At 45.5% G+C, this 17,640-nt stretch overlaps 1 protein-coding gene across 5 annotated transcripts in view; it reads right to left on the reverse strand.

Annotated features, from left to right (window-relative positions):
* NOX4 (NADPH oxidase 4) overlaps positions 1 to 17,640 on the reverse strand; it is a 333,977-nt gene that overhangs the window by 231,076 nt on the left and 85,261 nt on the right. For all 5 annotated transcript variants that reach the window (XM_040340122.1, XM_040340120.1, XM_040340119.1 and 2 more), the window contains one exon: positions 15,712 to 15,739. In XM_040340122.1, coding sequence (XP_040196056.1) covers positions 15,712 to 15,739 — 28 coding nt within the window. The remainder of the gene's footprint in view (positions 1 to 15,711; positions 15,740 to 17,640) is intronic.

Here is a 17,640-nt window from a genome sequence, read left to right on the forward strand (position 1 = left end):
AAGTAAAATAAAAATAAAATAATATATATATTTTTTTAAACGCCCCTGTCCCTGGTAGCTTGCGTGCCGAAGCGAACACACATTCAAGTCCCGCCCACATATGTAAACGCTGTTTAAACCCCACATGTGAGGTATCGTCGCGTGCGTTAGAGCATGTGCAACAATTCTAGCACTAGACCTCCTCTGTAACTCGAAAATACAGTAGTAACCTGTAAAAAAAAATTAAGCGTCGCCTATGGAGATTTTTAAGTACCGAAGTTTGGCGCCATTCCATGAGTGTGCACAATTTTAAAGTGTGACTTGTTAGGTATCCATTTACTCGGCGTAACATCATCTTTCACATTATACAAAAAAATTGGTGTAACTTTACTGTTTTGTTATTTTTTAATTCATGAAACCGTTTTTTTTTTTTCCCAAAAAAAGGTGTTCGAAAAATGATTGCGCAAATACCGTGCGAGAAAATTACCGCAATTTTATTCCCTAGGGTGTCTGCTAAAATAGAAATATATAATGTTTGGGGGTTCCGATTAATTTTTTAGCAAAAAAATTGTGATTTTTACATGAAGGAGAGAAATTTCAAATATATAAAGATTGTGCTTCCTATGCTCTATGGACTGTTTTTTCTAAAGGTGATTGCATTGGAGTGCGGCTATCTGGAATTTCTTCACTACATTGCTTTTAAATGTATTCCTCCGTATTTATCGCGGTATAACGCGCTCCCGTTTATACCGCGCACCCCTAAAGTGGAAAAAAAAGTTATTTTTGTACTTACAGTTTTGGTGTCTTGCGCGGCGTCCATCGGCGGCCTCGTCGGGTCCGGCGTCCTTCTGCGGCTTCGGGTGTCCTCTTCGGGCGGGTCCGGCGTCCTTCTGCGGCTTCGGGTGTCCTTCTGCGGCTTCGGGTGTCCTTCTGCAGCTTCGGGTGTCCTTCTGCGGCGGGTCCGGTGTCCTCTTCAGCGGGTCCGGTGTTCTCTTCGGCGGGTCCGGCGTCCTTCTGTGGCGTCCTCGCGTTTTACCCGCTCGTTTCCCGCGCCAAGTTTTGAATACTGCGCCAGCATATACCGAGCGCAGTACACTCGGGCAGGCTCAGCAACTGTTGCGCTCACGTCCTGTACGTCCAGGACGTGACCGCGGAAGAAGCCGAGACTGGCCGACTATACCCGAGTGTACTGCGCTCGGTATATGTCGGCGGAGTATTCAAAACTCGGCGCGGGAAAGCGGGTATCGGTGTATATCGCGCACCCACGATTTTGCCCTGATTTTCAGGGCAAAAAAGTGCGCGATATACGCCGATAAATACGGTATTTATGGAATGTGTATATCTCCAAGTGCAGGGCCGGTGCCAACACTAGGCAAACTAGGCAGCTGCTGAGGGCGTAGCCAGAGCCAATGATAGGTCAGTACAGCCGGCCATGCTGTAACATTAATTATGTTTTTCCTGGGCCCTATCAGTTCACCAGAGGGGCCCAGGAGGCGAGGAGCAGAGAGGAACTCTTCTTTAAATTTCACGTTCAGGCTTAATTTTGCAATGCTGATCAGTGATGGCCGGCCGAAGCTGCTCACAGCCTTTTCTCTCCCAGAGTGATTCTTTCACTGGCAGAGTAATTATCCCTTCCTCCACTGAGGAGGGCGGAAGGTGGGCGGTTGGAGGTGATGCAACAGAGAGGTGTTCGAGGGTTCAGGCACTTTGTGTGATCATCATCATGATAATGATGACTATCACATAAGCACAGTGAAATGCTTCATGTTAGTTCTTATGTACATTTGTATTTGAGCTAAAAATTTGCAGCTGAGCCACACTTTTACTGTCCTACAACCACTCCCTATTATGCTGCAAAGGCACTGCCACTGTAGTATGGCAACGTTGGTGGGGTGTTGTGTAAGACCCCCCCCCTCCCCCCCGCTGCCATACTACAGTGGCACTGCTTTTGCTGCAAAGGCACTGCCACCATAGTATGGCAATAGTGGCAGGGTGTTATGTTACCCCCCCCCCCCCCCCGCTGCTGTACTTTCCAGAATAATGGGGAGTGGTTGGGAGATGATAAAAGTGTGGCTCAGCTGCACATTTTTAATGACCTTCAAACACAAGTTCAGAGGGTAGTGATAAATGGGGAGAACTCGGAATGGTTCTGTGTGGAAAGTGGGGTCCCCCAGGGTTCTGTCCTGGGACCAATCCTATTTCATTTATTCATAAACGACCTGGAGGATGGGGGTAAGCAGTTCAATCTCTGTATTTGCAGACACTACTAAGCTAAGCAGGGCAATCATTTTTACGTAGGATGTGGAAAGATCTGAATAAAATAAATGGGGTGGGCAGCTACATGGCAAATGAGGTTTAATGTAGAAAAATATAAAATATTGCATTTGGGTGGCAAAAATATGAATGCAATTTAATGAATTTATACACTGGGGGGGAGAACCTCTGGGGGAATCTAGGATGGAAAAGGACCTGGGGGTCCTAGTAGATGATAGGCTCAGCAATGGCATGCAATGCCAAGCTGCTGCTAACAAAGCAAACAGAATATTGGCATGCATTAAAAAGGGGATTAACTCCAGAGATAAAACAATAATTTTCCCGCTCTACAAGACTCTGGTCCGGCCGCACCTAGAGTATGCTGTCCAGTTCTGGGCACCAGTCCTCAGGGAGGATGTGCTGGAACTGGAGATAGTACAGAGAAGGGCAACAAAGCCAATAAAGGGTCTGGAGGATATTAGTTATGAGGAAAGGTTGCGAGCACTGAACTTGTTCTCTCTAGAGAAGAGACGCTTGAGAGGGGATATGATTTTAATGTACAAATGCCATTCTGGGGACCCCACAATAGAGATAAAACGTTTCCGTGAAAGGGAATTTAAAAAGACACGCGGCCATTCACTAAAATTAGAAGAGAAGTGGTTCACCCTTAAACTGCATAGAGGGTTCTTTACTGTAAGAGCAGTAAGGATGTGGAATTCTCTTCCACAGGCGGTAGTTTCAGAGGGGAGCATTGATAAGTTAAAAAAACTACTAGATAAGCACCTGAACGACCACAACATACAGGGATATACAATGTAATACTGACATAAAATCACACACATAGGTTGGACTTAATGGACTTGTGTCTTTTTTCAACCTCACCTACTATGTAACTATGTAACAAGTGTAAATAGAGCTAACAGGAAGCATCTTATGGAGTGTGCGTAAATCTGATTGGCTGACTGTCAGGTGGAAATGATCCAATAGCTGTTCAGCCTCCAGATCACTTCCACGTCCTCCATGTGCCCTGCCATGCTTCCCAGGCTCTGCACTTCCTTCAGCGGACCTGAAACAGGCATGGTGGGTGCCACAGGTAGAAGGGAGGGAGAACAACGAACGCCTGCTCACTGATCTCCTTTTTCTGTTAATGACCCGGAAGCAACTTGTAAAACATCACTTTTGGGTCCTAGTGTCATTGTCCCCAGACAGGATTGGATGATGCTACTGTGTTTTCCCAAAAATAAGACCTAGCGTTATTTTCCAGGAGGGCTGAAATATAAGCCCTATCCCGAAAATAAGCCCTAGTTTAAAATGCTTTTAAAAATCCTATAATCCACTCTATTACAGTAGAATATAATGTACAATGTGTGTGTTTCTGTATTTCTGTAATATAATTGTGGGGAAGAGAGCTCCGGCGGGTCACATAAGCACAGAGCGGCACTATAACGAAGGTATTTGGCACAATTATATTACAGAAACACACACATTGTACATTATATACTACGGTAATAGAGTGGATTATAGGATTTTACAAGCATATTAACTCAGATCATACTGGGGATTCCTGTTAGTCAGGGAGAGAGGGGGAGAGAAGACATCACATTACATGGTAAGACCTACCCCGAAAATAAGCCCTACTGTCTCTTTTGTCAAAATTAATATAAGACCCGGGCTTATTTTCGGGGAAACACGGTAGCTGGAGACGAAGCAGTCTCCTGCAAACAACACTTCTTCCCAGCTCCCTAGTCAGTCTCCGCACGGAGCTAACGTTGGCAAGGATTAGCTCCATGTGGATTTTTTTTTTTAAGTTGTATGTTTTTTATGTTTTTAGTGTGAAGCCCTGTACACACGACCCAGAATCTCATCAGGAAAAAAACGTTGTTTTTCCTGACGAGATTCTTGACAAGAATCTCTTGCCGGCCGAGTGTACACACACTCCATTCCTTTGAATGGCACGAATGCGGTGACGTCATCGACTGCGACGAGCATGCGCTCGTCACATTCAATGCAGTCGCCGCCATCTTGCAACACCCTACCTATGCCTTGGAAGCTACCACGAATGCGTCAAAGTAATTTCAAGCATGCGCGGGTTTCCACGGCGACAGGTAAGTATACAGACGCTAGGGTTTCTTGTCAGGAAAACACTGCCGAGAATCACAACGAGAAAATAGAGAGCAGTTTCTCTATTTTTCTCGTCGAGATTCTGGGCAGTTTTTCTTGACGAGAAGCCTCAAAGCCTCGTACAGACGCACGGTTTACTAGGCAGGAAAGCTCTTACAAGGCAGTTTTCTTGCCGGTTCTTGCCGAGAAAACTGTGCTTGTGTACGAGGCTTAAAGTGGATGTAAACCCAAAATTTTTATTTTTATGTCACAATGTAGAGAATAAGGGCCAGATTCAGGTACAAATGCGGCGGCGTAACGTATCGTCTTTACGTTACACCGCCGCAAGTTTTCAGCGCAAGTGCCTGATTCACCAAGCACTTGCGTGTAAACTTTCGGCGGCGTAGCGTAAAGCCGTCCGGCGCAAGCCCACCTAATTCAAATGGGGCGTGTACCATTTAAATTAGGCGCGTTCCCGCGCCGAACGTTCTGTGCATGCTCCGTTTGGAAATTTCCCGCCGTGCTTTGCGCGAAATTACGGCGCCCCAACGTGTTTGTGAATGGCAACGTGCGTAACGTACTTACGCCAAAAAAAATATTAAAATTCGACGCGGGAACGACGGCCATACTTTAACATGGCTGGTCTAAAGTTAAGCCATGAAAAAGCAGGCTTAACTTTGCGACGGGAAAAAACGACTTGCGATGACGTAACGCACGCGAGTACCTTCGTGGATCGCCGTAAAAGCTAATTTGCATACGCTGCAAAACGACGCAAACTCCACCCAGCGGCGGCCGAAGTATTGCAGCCTAAGATCCAAAGGCGTACGAAGCCATAAGCCTGTCGGATCTTAGCCAAATGCCGTCGTATCTTGAATGAATGAATGAAAAACTTATAAAGCGCGGCGCATGCGAACTGAATCGCTTCTGGGCGAATCTTGTTTGTGAATCACAAATTAAGATACGACACGGCAAATTTGAAAATACGCCGGAGTATCAGTAGATACTCGGGCGTATTTCTTCTGTGAATCTGGCCCTAAGATGTTCTATTCTCTGTGCCTAGTCTTGCCACACAGAGTTAATCCAACGCTGAGCAATCCTCTTTTTATTGTTCAGTGAAATAAAACAGACTTCCAGATAAAGACCAAAGTCCTTGCTTGAGTGACAGGTTATTTAGATATCTCGTGCACTAGCTTGTAGACATGCACAGCTTCTGTAAAGTGCACAATTCACATACCCCCCCCCCCCCTCTCCTCTTCCGTCCAGCTCTCCCAGGATTGGCTGTCTTTCCTGTGTTTTGATTAAATGTTTTCAAAATATGGGGTGATCCACAGTTCAGTGTAAACAGCCATCAGAATATACATAGACAAGAAGCTGTGCATGTCTGCAAGCTAGTTAACTCTGTGTGGCAAGACTGGGCACAGATGATAGGAAATCGTATTCTCTACATTGTGACATCAAAAAAATAATAATAATTTTTTGGGTTTACATCCACTTTAAGTAGCTGGCCTTGCCTAGGGTGAAAAATAGTCTAGCACGGGCCCTGCTAAGTGCTGTATTAAAGTCAATTCATGGAATAACAGACGTGGTAAAAGCCAAGTTAATTCTAATGGAAAAATCAGCAGATGCATTTATTATGCTAATGGCCCACAGCCACGGTGGAAAACTTCCATTCAGGTTCATTGTTGAGCTGTCTCAAGTCTGTTTATTCGTTTGGCGTCCTTCTTAAATCTTAGAAAGCAGGTCACCTGGCTGTGTGCAATTACCCTACAGACCCAGATTTCCTTGTCATCTTGAGTAGTAAGATTATTCTTCAGCCACATACAGCTACAGAGCTGACCTTGATATAAAGTCAGCTCTTTACATCTGCAGAATTTAAATCACATCTGGAGCAAAGCTACGCACTGTTGCTAGGATATACGTGCCATGGTGCCGCGTCTGTGTTTGCTGGATGCGTGCTTCCTAGCAGTTTTATTAGTAGACATATGAGATTAGTATTCCGAGGGAGTACAGTCAGATACCGCTAGGTAAGAATGAAATGACACCTCTCTTATTACATGGAGGACCATGAGCATTAGTTTGACAGGATGCTAGACATCTAGGAGGTCCGTGATAAACCTTTTTAAGACACAAGGAGCAGAACGCGCCCGTTCCACAAGTGCCCCCTGCTCCACCTCATCAGCCAAGTCAATCCATTCAATATATATTTAAAGGATTAGTTCACCTTTATGAAAAAATAAATTGTAGAGCAGTCAAGGGGCCGGAGTAGTTTATCGTGGTGCAGTGTAGAGAAACCAGGTTTCCTTTATATTAGTGTAGCGCCTGTGTACTTTATGGTACCGGTGCTAGTTGAATTTAACTACTTGCCGACCAGCCGCCGTCATTCTACGGCGTCAGGTCGACTCTCCTGGGCGAGAGCCCGTAGCTATACAGCGGCTCTTTGAGCGGCCACTAGGGTCGCGTGCGTGCCGCCGGAGGCGCGCGCGCCCCCCGCTCGCCCCCGACTCCCGTGCGTGTGCCCGGCGGGCTCGATCGTCGCCGGGCACCCGCAAATGCTCGTTACAGAGCGGGGACCGGGAGCTGTGTGTGTAAACACACAGCTCCCGGTCCTGTCGGGGGGAAATGCTGATCTTCTGTTCATAAAATGTATGAACAGAGGATCAGTGTTTCCCCTAGTGAGGCCACCCCCCCCCCCCACAGTAAGAACACACCCAGGGACATACTTAACCCCTTCCCCGCCCCCTAGTGTTAACCCCTTCACTGCCAGTGGCATTTTTATAGTAATCCAATGCATTTTTAAAGCACTGATCGCTATAAAAATGCCAATGGTCCCAAAAATGTGTCAAAAGTGTCCGAAGTGTCCGCCATAATGTCGCAGTACCGAACAAAAAAACGCCGATCGCCGCCATTACTAGTAAAAAATATATATTAATAAAAATGACATAAAAATACCCCCTTTTTTGTAAACGCTATAACTTTTGCACAAACCAATCAATAAACGCTTATTGCAATTTTAAGAAAAATATGTAGAAGAATACGTATCGTCCTAAACTGAGGAAAAAAAATGTTTTTTTATATATTTTTGGGGGATATTTATTACAGCAAAAAGTAAAAAATATTATTTTTTTTCAAAATTGTCGCTCTATTTTTGTTTATAGCGCAAAAAATAAAATCCGCAGAGGTGATCAAATACCACCAAAAGAAATCTCAATTTGTGGGGAAAAAAAGGCGCCAATTTTGTTTGGGAGCCACGTCGTACGACCGCGCAATTGTCAGTTAAAGCGGCGCAGTCCCGAATCGCAAAAAGTGCTCTGGTCTTTGGGCAGCAATATGGTCCAGGGGTTAAGTGGTTAAGGGCAGATCAGAGTGTAGTTAAACTCTGATCCAGATTGTTAAGTGCAAAACACGGTCCCTGTCTCAGCTGGGCTGTGCTGTGGGCTTATTCTGTTGTACTGGGGTGTTCTTCCAGCCCCGGTGCTGCAGGTGGCAGCAGTGGAGTCAAGGTTTGGGTGCTCTTTCCCAACAGCCAATCACAGGGGTTTGTCCTCGCTGTGCATGCTGGGGAGGAGTAGTTATGGGACAGACGCCATTGGTTCTGGGTCTTCTTCGTCCAGTGTGGCACCCACCTTTAGGGTGACCACATTACGGCGCCCCGGCATTATGGCCTACCTGACCGGGGCGTGCGTGCCACGCGGTGTTCCTGGTTCTGGGACCATGCTGGCCCGGAGCATCTGAACAGCGACGGGGACCCAGTGAGTGACTGGGTCCCCACTTTTGAAGATCCCAAGCTGTACTGCTGTTCGGTGGGGAGTCAGTCTGAGGAGCGCCATTGAGAGGCTGGTGGTCCAAAAGGGCCTGGACAAACCACCGGGGATCAAGGTAGCCGGACACCGAGGGATTGATCACCTGTGAGTCGGTACCTGGGCGACAAGTTGAAGGAGATCCAGGCGTAACTTATCCAAGAAAGGATACCTACAAGAATTCAATCCAGAGAAGGCCTGTGGCAGAGGTGTCTTTCTGAGGCTCACTGAGGGAGGTCTGCGGCAGAGACTATTTCCTCAAGTTCCAGTTCACCAAGGAGGGTCTGTGGCAGAGACTTCATCCTACAATTGTCCGAGTGATACTCCGGCTGCCAGGTCAGTGAGAGAGGCCTGTCTGGGTACACTAAACCCACTCCGGCAGGAGTGGCGCAGAGAAGTGTTACGCTTGGGAGCAGGACTGTTTCCCTATTATCACGCCTGAATCTGCTATTCTCCTGTCTTCTTCAACTTTACTTTCCTCACCATAAGTTTACTGTTTTTACCCGGCTGGGTAATAAAGAGAACAGTAAAGAGCACCTGTCGTGGACATTCCTTTACTTCTACTAAATGCAATACGCATTACTCACCCCTAGGAATTCGGAGGAGCCATGAGGTAATATGCCGCCCAAAAATCCAGCAGCTCCACTGGGGGTAATGCTACATTAGGAACCTGTAGGCCAACCAGTGGCGATGCATCCATTAACCACTTCAGCCCTGGAAAAATGTACCCCCTTCCTGACCAGAGCACTTTTTGCGATTCAGAACTGCGTCGCTTTAACTGACAATTGCGTGGTCGTGCAACGTGGCACCCAAACAAAATTTACGTCCTTTTTTTCCACAAATAGAGCTTTCTTTTGGTGGTATTTGATCACCTCTGCGGTTTTTATTTTTTTGCTCTATAAACAAAAATAGAGCAGCAATTTTGAGAAAAAAAACACTATTTTTTACTTTTTGCTATAATAAATATCCCCCAAAAATATATAAAAAATAATAATTTCTTTCTTAATTTAGGCCGATACGTATTCTTCTACATATTTTTGGAAATAAGTGTATATTGATTGGTTTGCGCATAAGTTATCATAAGTTTATAGCGTCTACAAAATAGGGGATTGTTTTATGGCATTTTCATTATTATTATTTTTTTTTTTAGTAATGGCGGTGATTTGCAATGATTTTTATCGTGACTGCGACATTTTGGCAGACACATCGGACACTTTTGACACTATTTTGGAACCATTGTCCTTTATACAACGATCAGTGCTATAAAAAATGCACTGATTACTGTGTAAATGACACACAGAGCAGGCAGGCGATTCAGGTAGCTGCAGTTAGTGTATTTAGTATATGTATTTAGTGTATTTGGTATATATATGCATCCTAGGAGTTGTGTGTATATATATATATATATATATATATATATATATATATATACTGTATTCAGTTTAGCTAGATCTCACTTCAGAATGTTCCTGTTATTTTCACTGCAGTATATTAAGGCCCCTTTCACATTGAGGAGTTTTTCAGGCGGTACAGCGCTAAAAATAGCGCTGCTATCGCGCCTGAAAAACTCCTTCACTGCAGACTCAATGTGAAAGCCCGAGGGCTTTCACACTGAGGCGATGCGCTGGCGGGAGACAAAAAAATCTCCTGTCAGCAGCATCTTTGGAGCGGTGAGAGGAGCGGCATGTATACCGCTCCTTCACCGCTCCTTCCCATTGAAAACAATGGGAAACCGCGGCAATACCGCCCGCAATGCGCCTCTATAGAGGCACATTGCGGGCGGTATTAACTCTTTATCGGCCGCTAGCGGGGGTTAATACCGCACCGCTAGCGGCTGATACCCGCGGCAATTTCGGCGGTATAGCGCCGCTATTTTTAGCGGCGTTATACCGCCACCGCAGCTCCCGCCCCAGTCTGAAAGGGGCCTAAGTCAGTGTAGTGTATACTGGGCTCAGTGTGTACGTAAAGCTCACTGCAGATTATTGCTTTTCTATTACTGATAATACAATCAGTTGATTGAGCTAACCTGCAGTTTCTTAAGTCAGTGTAGTGTATACTGGCCACAGTGTGCACGTAAAGCTCCCTGCAGACTATTGCTTTTCTATTACTGATAATACAAGCAGTTTATTGCGCTAACCTGCAATATATCAAGTCAGTTTACTGTATACTGGCCACGGTGTGCAGCTAAAGCCGACTGCAGACAATTCCTTGTGTACCTACCTATTCCAATACATCAAATAAAGTATGTCTGGAAGGACAACAAGGAGAGACAGACACACACAGGCCAATAAAAGAGGGCAAGCAGGCTCTGTGTCTAGAAGCAACAGTGCTGGTCGTGGACACGGTGCATCCTCATCAGCACCTGGCCGTAGGGCACGCTTGTCCTTTTTTTTCTGGCAGCTGGCCGTGTTGAGCCGCAACATGCTGAAGAGTTGGTAGAGTGGATGACCAAGCCATCCTCAACCTCTCCCACCCAGCCTCAGGGTACTTTGTCTGCCAAAGCGGTCTCTTCCCTTGGCTCAATGGCATTAGTCACTGCTTCCCTAGCCCCAACATGTCCTCCTGAGGAGTCCCCCGAACTGTTTGACCACATTATTGTGTACATGGTGCAGGAGGATGCGCAGCGTTTTGAAGGCTCAGATGGTGGTAGTCTTGTTCCCCCAGCTGCAGCATACTACCAGGTTTGCTCCAGTGATGAGGAGGGAGGGGATAATAAGGTCACTGACTCTACATGGGTGCCTGATAGGAGAGAGGAGGAGGAGTCACATCTCCAAACGAGGCGGGATGCCCTCCAGGGGCCAGCTTAAGGGCAGCACACTGACTGCATCACAACGCAGAGCTCCGCATGTGCAGGGCACTGCTGTCTCTGCGCATTATTAAAAAAGTTATTTGGTGTGGGCCTTTTTTGAGACGTCTGCAGCAGATCGCACCTTTGCTATTTGCAACATATGTCTGAAGCGTATCTCGCATGGCCAAAATATTAGCCGCTTGGGCACCACATACTTGACCAGACAAAGCGGACCTCTCCTTGCTCCTCATCAGCTGGGATCTCCAAATCCACTATACCTTCAGTCCTCTCAGAAACCTGCACTGAGAGGAATGAAGGTGTAAAATTAGGTGTGTCACTGCCAAGTACTTGCAGGCAATCTGCTATCGGTACACCAATGTCAGATTGTACCAAGCAAATTTCCCTGCCCCAGCTGCTGCACCACCGAAAGAAGTTCACTCCCAGCCATCCACATGCACAGCGGTTGAATGCTAGCTTGGCTAAATTGCTAGCACTTCAATTGCTGCCTTTTCAGTTGGTAGACTCTGCCCCCCTCCGTGAGTTTGTGGAATGTGCAGTTCCTCAGTGGCAGGTTCCCAAACGCCACTTTTTTTTTTTATCACGGAAGGCGATTCCGGCTCTCTACCGGCATGTGGAAGATAATGTCTTGGCCTCGCTGGACAAGGCATTTAGCGGTAAGGTGCATATTACCGCTGACTCATGGTCCAGCAGGCATGGACAGGGACGTTACCTATCTTTCACGGTGAATTGGGTGACTCTGCTGGCAGGGTGCAGTAGTGTTAGAGGTTGTTCCGCCACCACGCCTCCAAAATGCTACTAGTGGTGATTCTGACACACCCCTCTCCTCCACCACCTCCTCTTTTTCCTCTGTGGCCTCTTCCTGTGCTGATTTGTCCTTGGAACCAGCGGTGCTCTGTAGGCGTTCAAGGGGCTACGCAAGTACGTATACCACATACCTGGTGGTCCAGTGTGGTGGCCATCCCTGGTGGTCCTGGCGGCATCCTGTGGTCCTGGGCGGGCATCCGAGGGGGGCTGTGCTGATAAACAATCAGCACAGACCCCCCTGTCAGGAGAGCAGCCGATTGACTCTCCTCTACTCGTGTCTGTCAGACGCGAGTGAGGAAAAGCCAATCAACGACTCTTCCTGTTTATATCGTGATCAGCCGTGATTGGACATGGCTGATGACATGGTAAAGAGCCTCCTTCAGAGGCTCTTTACTGAGATCGGTGTAGTGGTGTGTCAGACTGACTTCCCACAACGATCGCCGCGATGCGCACCCCCACGGGCGCATGGCGGCTGTTATCCTGCTGGACGTCATATGACGCCCAGTCAGGATAACTGAACCACCACCACCACCCGACCATCATTATGCTATAGGCCGAGCAGGAAGTGGTTAGGCAATGCCTTCAATATTACAGGACAAGTCCAGGTGACTGTGACTATTTACTACTAGATATACTAGATACTAGATATACCATGACCTGAATAAATGAAAACCTTCACAGATGTATCAAATTAAAAAGGGCAGTTGACCTTGTATTGGTAGTTATGAGCAGCACAGACAGTTTTGTGTTCCAGTTTTGATATGTCAGTTTCCAGTTTCTTACTGATGGTAGCAGATGTCTTTGTAATGTTCCTGCTGTTTAAGAACAGAATCCAGCGGACATGCGAGCTACTAATAACCAGTTAATAAGGAGATGTCTGACATCCCCAGCAGCAGCCAGCAGCGAGATAATACACAGCATGATTTTATCTTTCCTGTGATTCGCGTGTTTGTCTCTAAGCAGAAGCCATGAAAGTGTGTCAGAAACTCAGCATCAATATACACCAGTGTCTCGTTCCCTCCTTGCACACTGTAGTATAAAGACTCCCCTGACTTGTGCAGCTGCCGGGTGAAGGGAATTAAAATAAAATTGTATTCTGATGCCAGGAGGTGGGTGATAGAACTTAATTATAGCAATGAAACAAATTCTAGCTCCAATAAGTCTATATATGTTATAGATCTGGAGAGTCTATTTCACAAAAAGAACTTGCAGCCTATGGATGACTCCCAGATGGTCCTGAGTGCTCCAATATCCATTCTCGTAGGCACCTTGAACTTTCTCCATTCTTCCATAATTAGGAGTACAGCCATTCATTCTTATGCTGCGTACACACGGTCGTAATTTCCAACAAAAAATGATCGATTGGAGCCGTGTGTAGGAATTTCCCACAACAAAAATTTGAGAGCTGGTTCTCAAATTTTCCGACAACAAAACTTGTTGTTGGAAATTCCGAGTGCGTGTACCCAATTCCGACGCACAAAATTCTACGCATGCTCAGAATCAAGCAGAAGACCAACACTGGGTCAATTGTGAAGACTGATCTCACTGGATTTCTGGCAGGATCAGTGTTTTTTTTTTTGCACTTATAAAACAGGTATAACAAAATGCTTTAAATGGTATGTATTTAAAGCGAAGTTCCACCCACATTTTTCACTCCTCACCATGCGCATCCTTAAAATGAATTAGCGATTTATTGTTTTTTTTTTCTGTTAACTTGCCTGATTTGTGCCTATATCTAATTTCACTTCCTCCTTTAGGGGCCACAGCGCTATACATCATTTCCGGATTTGCATTGTCTCCTGAGAGATCTTGGTCAGCTTGACACCGCACTGCTCCCGTAACATTTAACATTGGCGTCAATGGAAAATTTGGGTCAGCTTGACATGGCACGGCTCCAAAAACATTTAACATTAACATCTATGGGAAATCTTGGTCAGCTTGACATGGCACTGCTCCACTGCCTTATCAAGCTGACCAAGATTTCCCATAGAAGTCAATGTTAAAGGGTAAGTTCACCTTTACAGAAAAATCTGTAAGGTAAACTTACACTGGGGCCCTCCCCATCGCACCCGGTCCTGCTGCACCTGAGGCTGGTGATCTCCCACACTGACAAATCGTATTGCCACTGCGCATGCGTGAGATTGGCAGGCTACACAGCATGCAAGGAATCCATAAAGGAGGACACTGCGGCTTCAGAATCCCATACAGAAGATGGCCGCACTGTGCAGGAACTTCACAAAGTAAAAAAGCAATGCTGCACAAATAGAAAACTGGGCATAGTTTACCTTTGTTACATTGCACGAAGCATGAGTATCCTAGGGGTATTTTTTATCTTAACCACTTTAATACAGGGCACTTTGCCCCCTTCCTGCCCAAGCCAACTTTCAGCGCTGTTGCTTTTTAAATGAAAATTGCGCAGTCATGCTACACTGTACCCAAACAAACATTTTTATCAGTTTGTTCCCACAAATAGAGATTTCTTTTGGTGGTATTTGATCACCTCTAGAGTTTTTATTTTTTGATAAACAAATAAAAAAAGACACATTTTTAAAAAAAATATATGTTTTCTTAGTTTCTGTTATAAAATGTGTAAATAAGTAAGTTTTCTCCTTCTCTGATGGGCACTGATGAGGCTGCACTGACGGCCACTGATAAGGGGCACTGATGAGGTGGCACTGATGATGGTCACTGGTATGCAGCACTGATGGGCACTGATAGGTGACACTGACGGGCACTGATATGTGACACTGATATGCAGCACTAATGGGCACTCATAGGTGGCACAGATGGGCACTGATAGGCGACATTTATGGGCACTGAAAGTCTGCACTGATGGGTTATTATGGGTGGCACTGATAGGCGGCACTGATGGGCACTGATAGGTGGCACTGATGGGCATGGGTGGGCACTGATAGGTGGCACTAATGTACACTGATGGGTGTTACTGATGTACACTGATAGATGGCACGGATGGGCATCACTAATAAGGAGACACTGGCAGACATTACTAATGGGCACTTATTGGCATAATTTGTGGGCACAGATTGGTATCATTTGTGGGCACAGATTGGCATCCCTGGTGGCCATGGGTGGCATACCTGGTGGTCCTTAGTGGTGGGCATTCCTGGTGGTAGCCCTGGTGGTCCTATGTGGGCATCCTTGGGGGGGGGGCTGCTCTGATAATCAATCAGCGCAGACCCCCCTGTCAGAAGAGCAGCCGATCGGCTCTCTTCTAATCACGCCTATCAGAAGCAATAGAGGAAAACCCAATACACAAGTCTTCCTGTTTACATCGTGATCAGCCATGATTGGACACAGCTTATCACATGGTAAAGAGCCCCCATCAGAGGCTCTTTACTGAGTTCGGTGGTGCATTGTGTCAGACTGATACAACGCACCACCGATCGCCACGCTGCACGCCCCCACAGGCGCGTGCCGGCTCGTTATCCTAAAAGATGTCGCATGACGTCCAGTCAGGATAACGGAACCACCACCCGGCTGTAAAAAGTCGTATTTCGGCCGGAACTCTTTAACAGACCAAAAAAGATGTATAATAAGAGAAGTTTATTCTTAGACTCCACATACACTTTGATCAGGTCACCGTTGAGCTGGCTTTTCTGAAAGTACTAGTTGCTTGGTTGGAATGCTGACCCTTTTGCATCATTATTTTGAGTCAATGACCTGGAACAAGCATAAAGGCATGGCATCTGACTTTTCCTATCTGCATACTTATCCTGGGTACTGGACCCAGCATTTAAGCCAAAGGGTCATCATTAAAGTCAGGCAACTACCATTGGAGGTCAGCAAAAGTCGCCCCATATTTTTTATCATAGATTACTTTAAACTTAGACTGAGATATACCTTTAAGAAGGTTAAAGCTAAAACAATTCCGGCATATATAACACATGTACACAATGGCAGGTTTTATTATCAGAACATCATCACGTATTCCCTATGCATGCCACTTACCAGTAGTGAAGATAATATTCCTAGGATCCTGGAAAAAAAAAACGTGTAATGAAACCGCATGCTTGAAATTGCTTTGTGTCAGGAATCCAATCAGAGACTCCTTAAGACGCCTAAATTTAATTATTAAGACACAGAAACACTGACAAGGCAAATAGTGACAAATGACATATTATTCTGCATGAATCTTCATTTATTCAGCAACCCGGTCCTCGATCTCCTGTCATCTCCAGGATAAAATATGTGACAAATATTGTTCCGTCATTTCTCTTGATAAATGTGCGCTGCGAAATGAATGTCCTCTTGTTTTCTTTGCACTGAACTCTAATCTTTACATAGAAGTCATTTTCAAGTCATTGCTTGATGCCATTAAAGCCCTGTACACACGATCGGATCATCTGATGAAAACGGACCGATGGAGCGTTTTCAACGGACGAACCGATCATGTGTGGGCCCCATCGTTTTTTTCGCATCGGTGAAAAAAAATAGAACCTTTTTTAAATTTTTCTTATGGTTAAAAAACCGACAGAAAAAAATGATCGTCTGTGGGGAAATCCATCGGTCAAAAATCCACGCATGCTCAGAATCAAGTCGACGCATGCTCGGAAGCATTGAACTTAATTTTTCTCAGCTTGTTGTAGTGTTTTACGTCACCGCGTTCTGACACGAACGGATTTTTGACTGATGGTGTGTAGGCAAGACTGATGAAAGCCAGAGGATATCTGATGAAAAAATCCATCGGATTAGATTCCATCAGATATCCGATCGTGTGTACAGGGCATAACACTTCTATTTCTGGGCTCACACAATAAGGCCGCGTACACACAATCAGTCCATCCGATGAGAACGGTCCGAAGGACTGCTTTCATCGGTTAACCGATGAAGCTGACTGATGGTCTGAAGTGCCTACACACCATCGGTTTAAAAACCGATCGTGTCAGAACGCGGTGACATAAAACACACGACGTGCTGAAAAAAACGAAGTTCAATGCTTCCAAGCATGCGTCGACTTGATTCTGAGCATGCGCGGCCTTTTGACCGCATACTAACGATCGGTTTTCACCCATCGGTTAGGCGTCCATCGGTCAAATTTTAAAGCAAGTTCTCTTTTTTTTGAACGAAGCATAACTGACCGATGGGGCCCACACACGATCGGTTTGGACCGATGAAACGGTCCTTTAGTCCGTTTTCATCGGTTTTGACCGATCGCGTGTACGCGGCCTAAGGTGTTAGACATTTTTTTTTTGCCCTGAAAAGTTATAACCGGGCGTGTGGTCATTTCTGTTAGCCCTGTTCTGAGAGCAGGGGTCTGCAAACTTTATAAAAAAACAGACAGGGGCCACTATACTGTCCTTCAGATTTTAGGGGGCCAGATTACGGTCAGTGGGCTAGTTACATGACCAGTGGCCACCCAATGCCCAAAGATGGACAACTCGGGACCTGTAAGAAGCTACGTTTTGTAGCTTGGAAAAGCTTGATTTGAGAATTTTTCTGCTCAAATACAATAATTAAATGAAAATAAATAATAAAATAAATAATAAAATAAATAAATAATAAAATAAATAAATAATAAAAATAAATAAATAAAAAACCTTAACCTTAACCCGACCCTTAACCCTAATATTAACCCTTAACCCTAATATTAATCTCTAATGCCGCGTACACACGACCGTTTTCCGTGAAAAATTCAATTTTTTTAATTGGTCATTAAAAACGATCGTGTGTAAGCTCCAGAGCATTTTTCTCTACGTGAAAATGGGCATTAAAAATGTAGAACATGCTCTAATTTTTCAAGTCGTGAAAAACAGACGTGTGTAGGCTTTAACGACGGGAAGAAAACGTGCATGCTCAGAAGCAAGTTATGAGACGGGAGCACTCAGTCTGGTAAAACTAGCATTCGTCACACTGTAACAGACTGAAAAGCACGAAGAC

Source organism: Rana temporaria, chromosome 2, assembly GCF_905171775.1.
Source record: "Rana temporaria chromosome 2, aRanTem1.1, whole genome shotgun sequence".
Classification (NCBI taxonomy): Eukaryota; Metazoa; Chordata; class Amphibia; order Anura; family Ranidae; genus Rana; species Rana temporaria.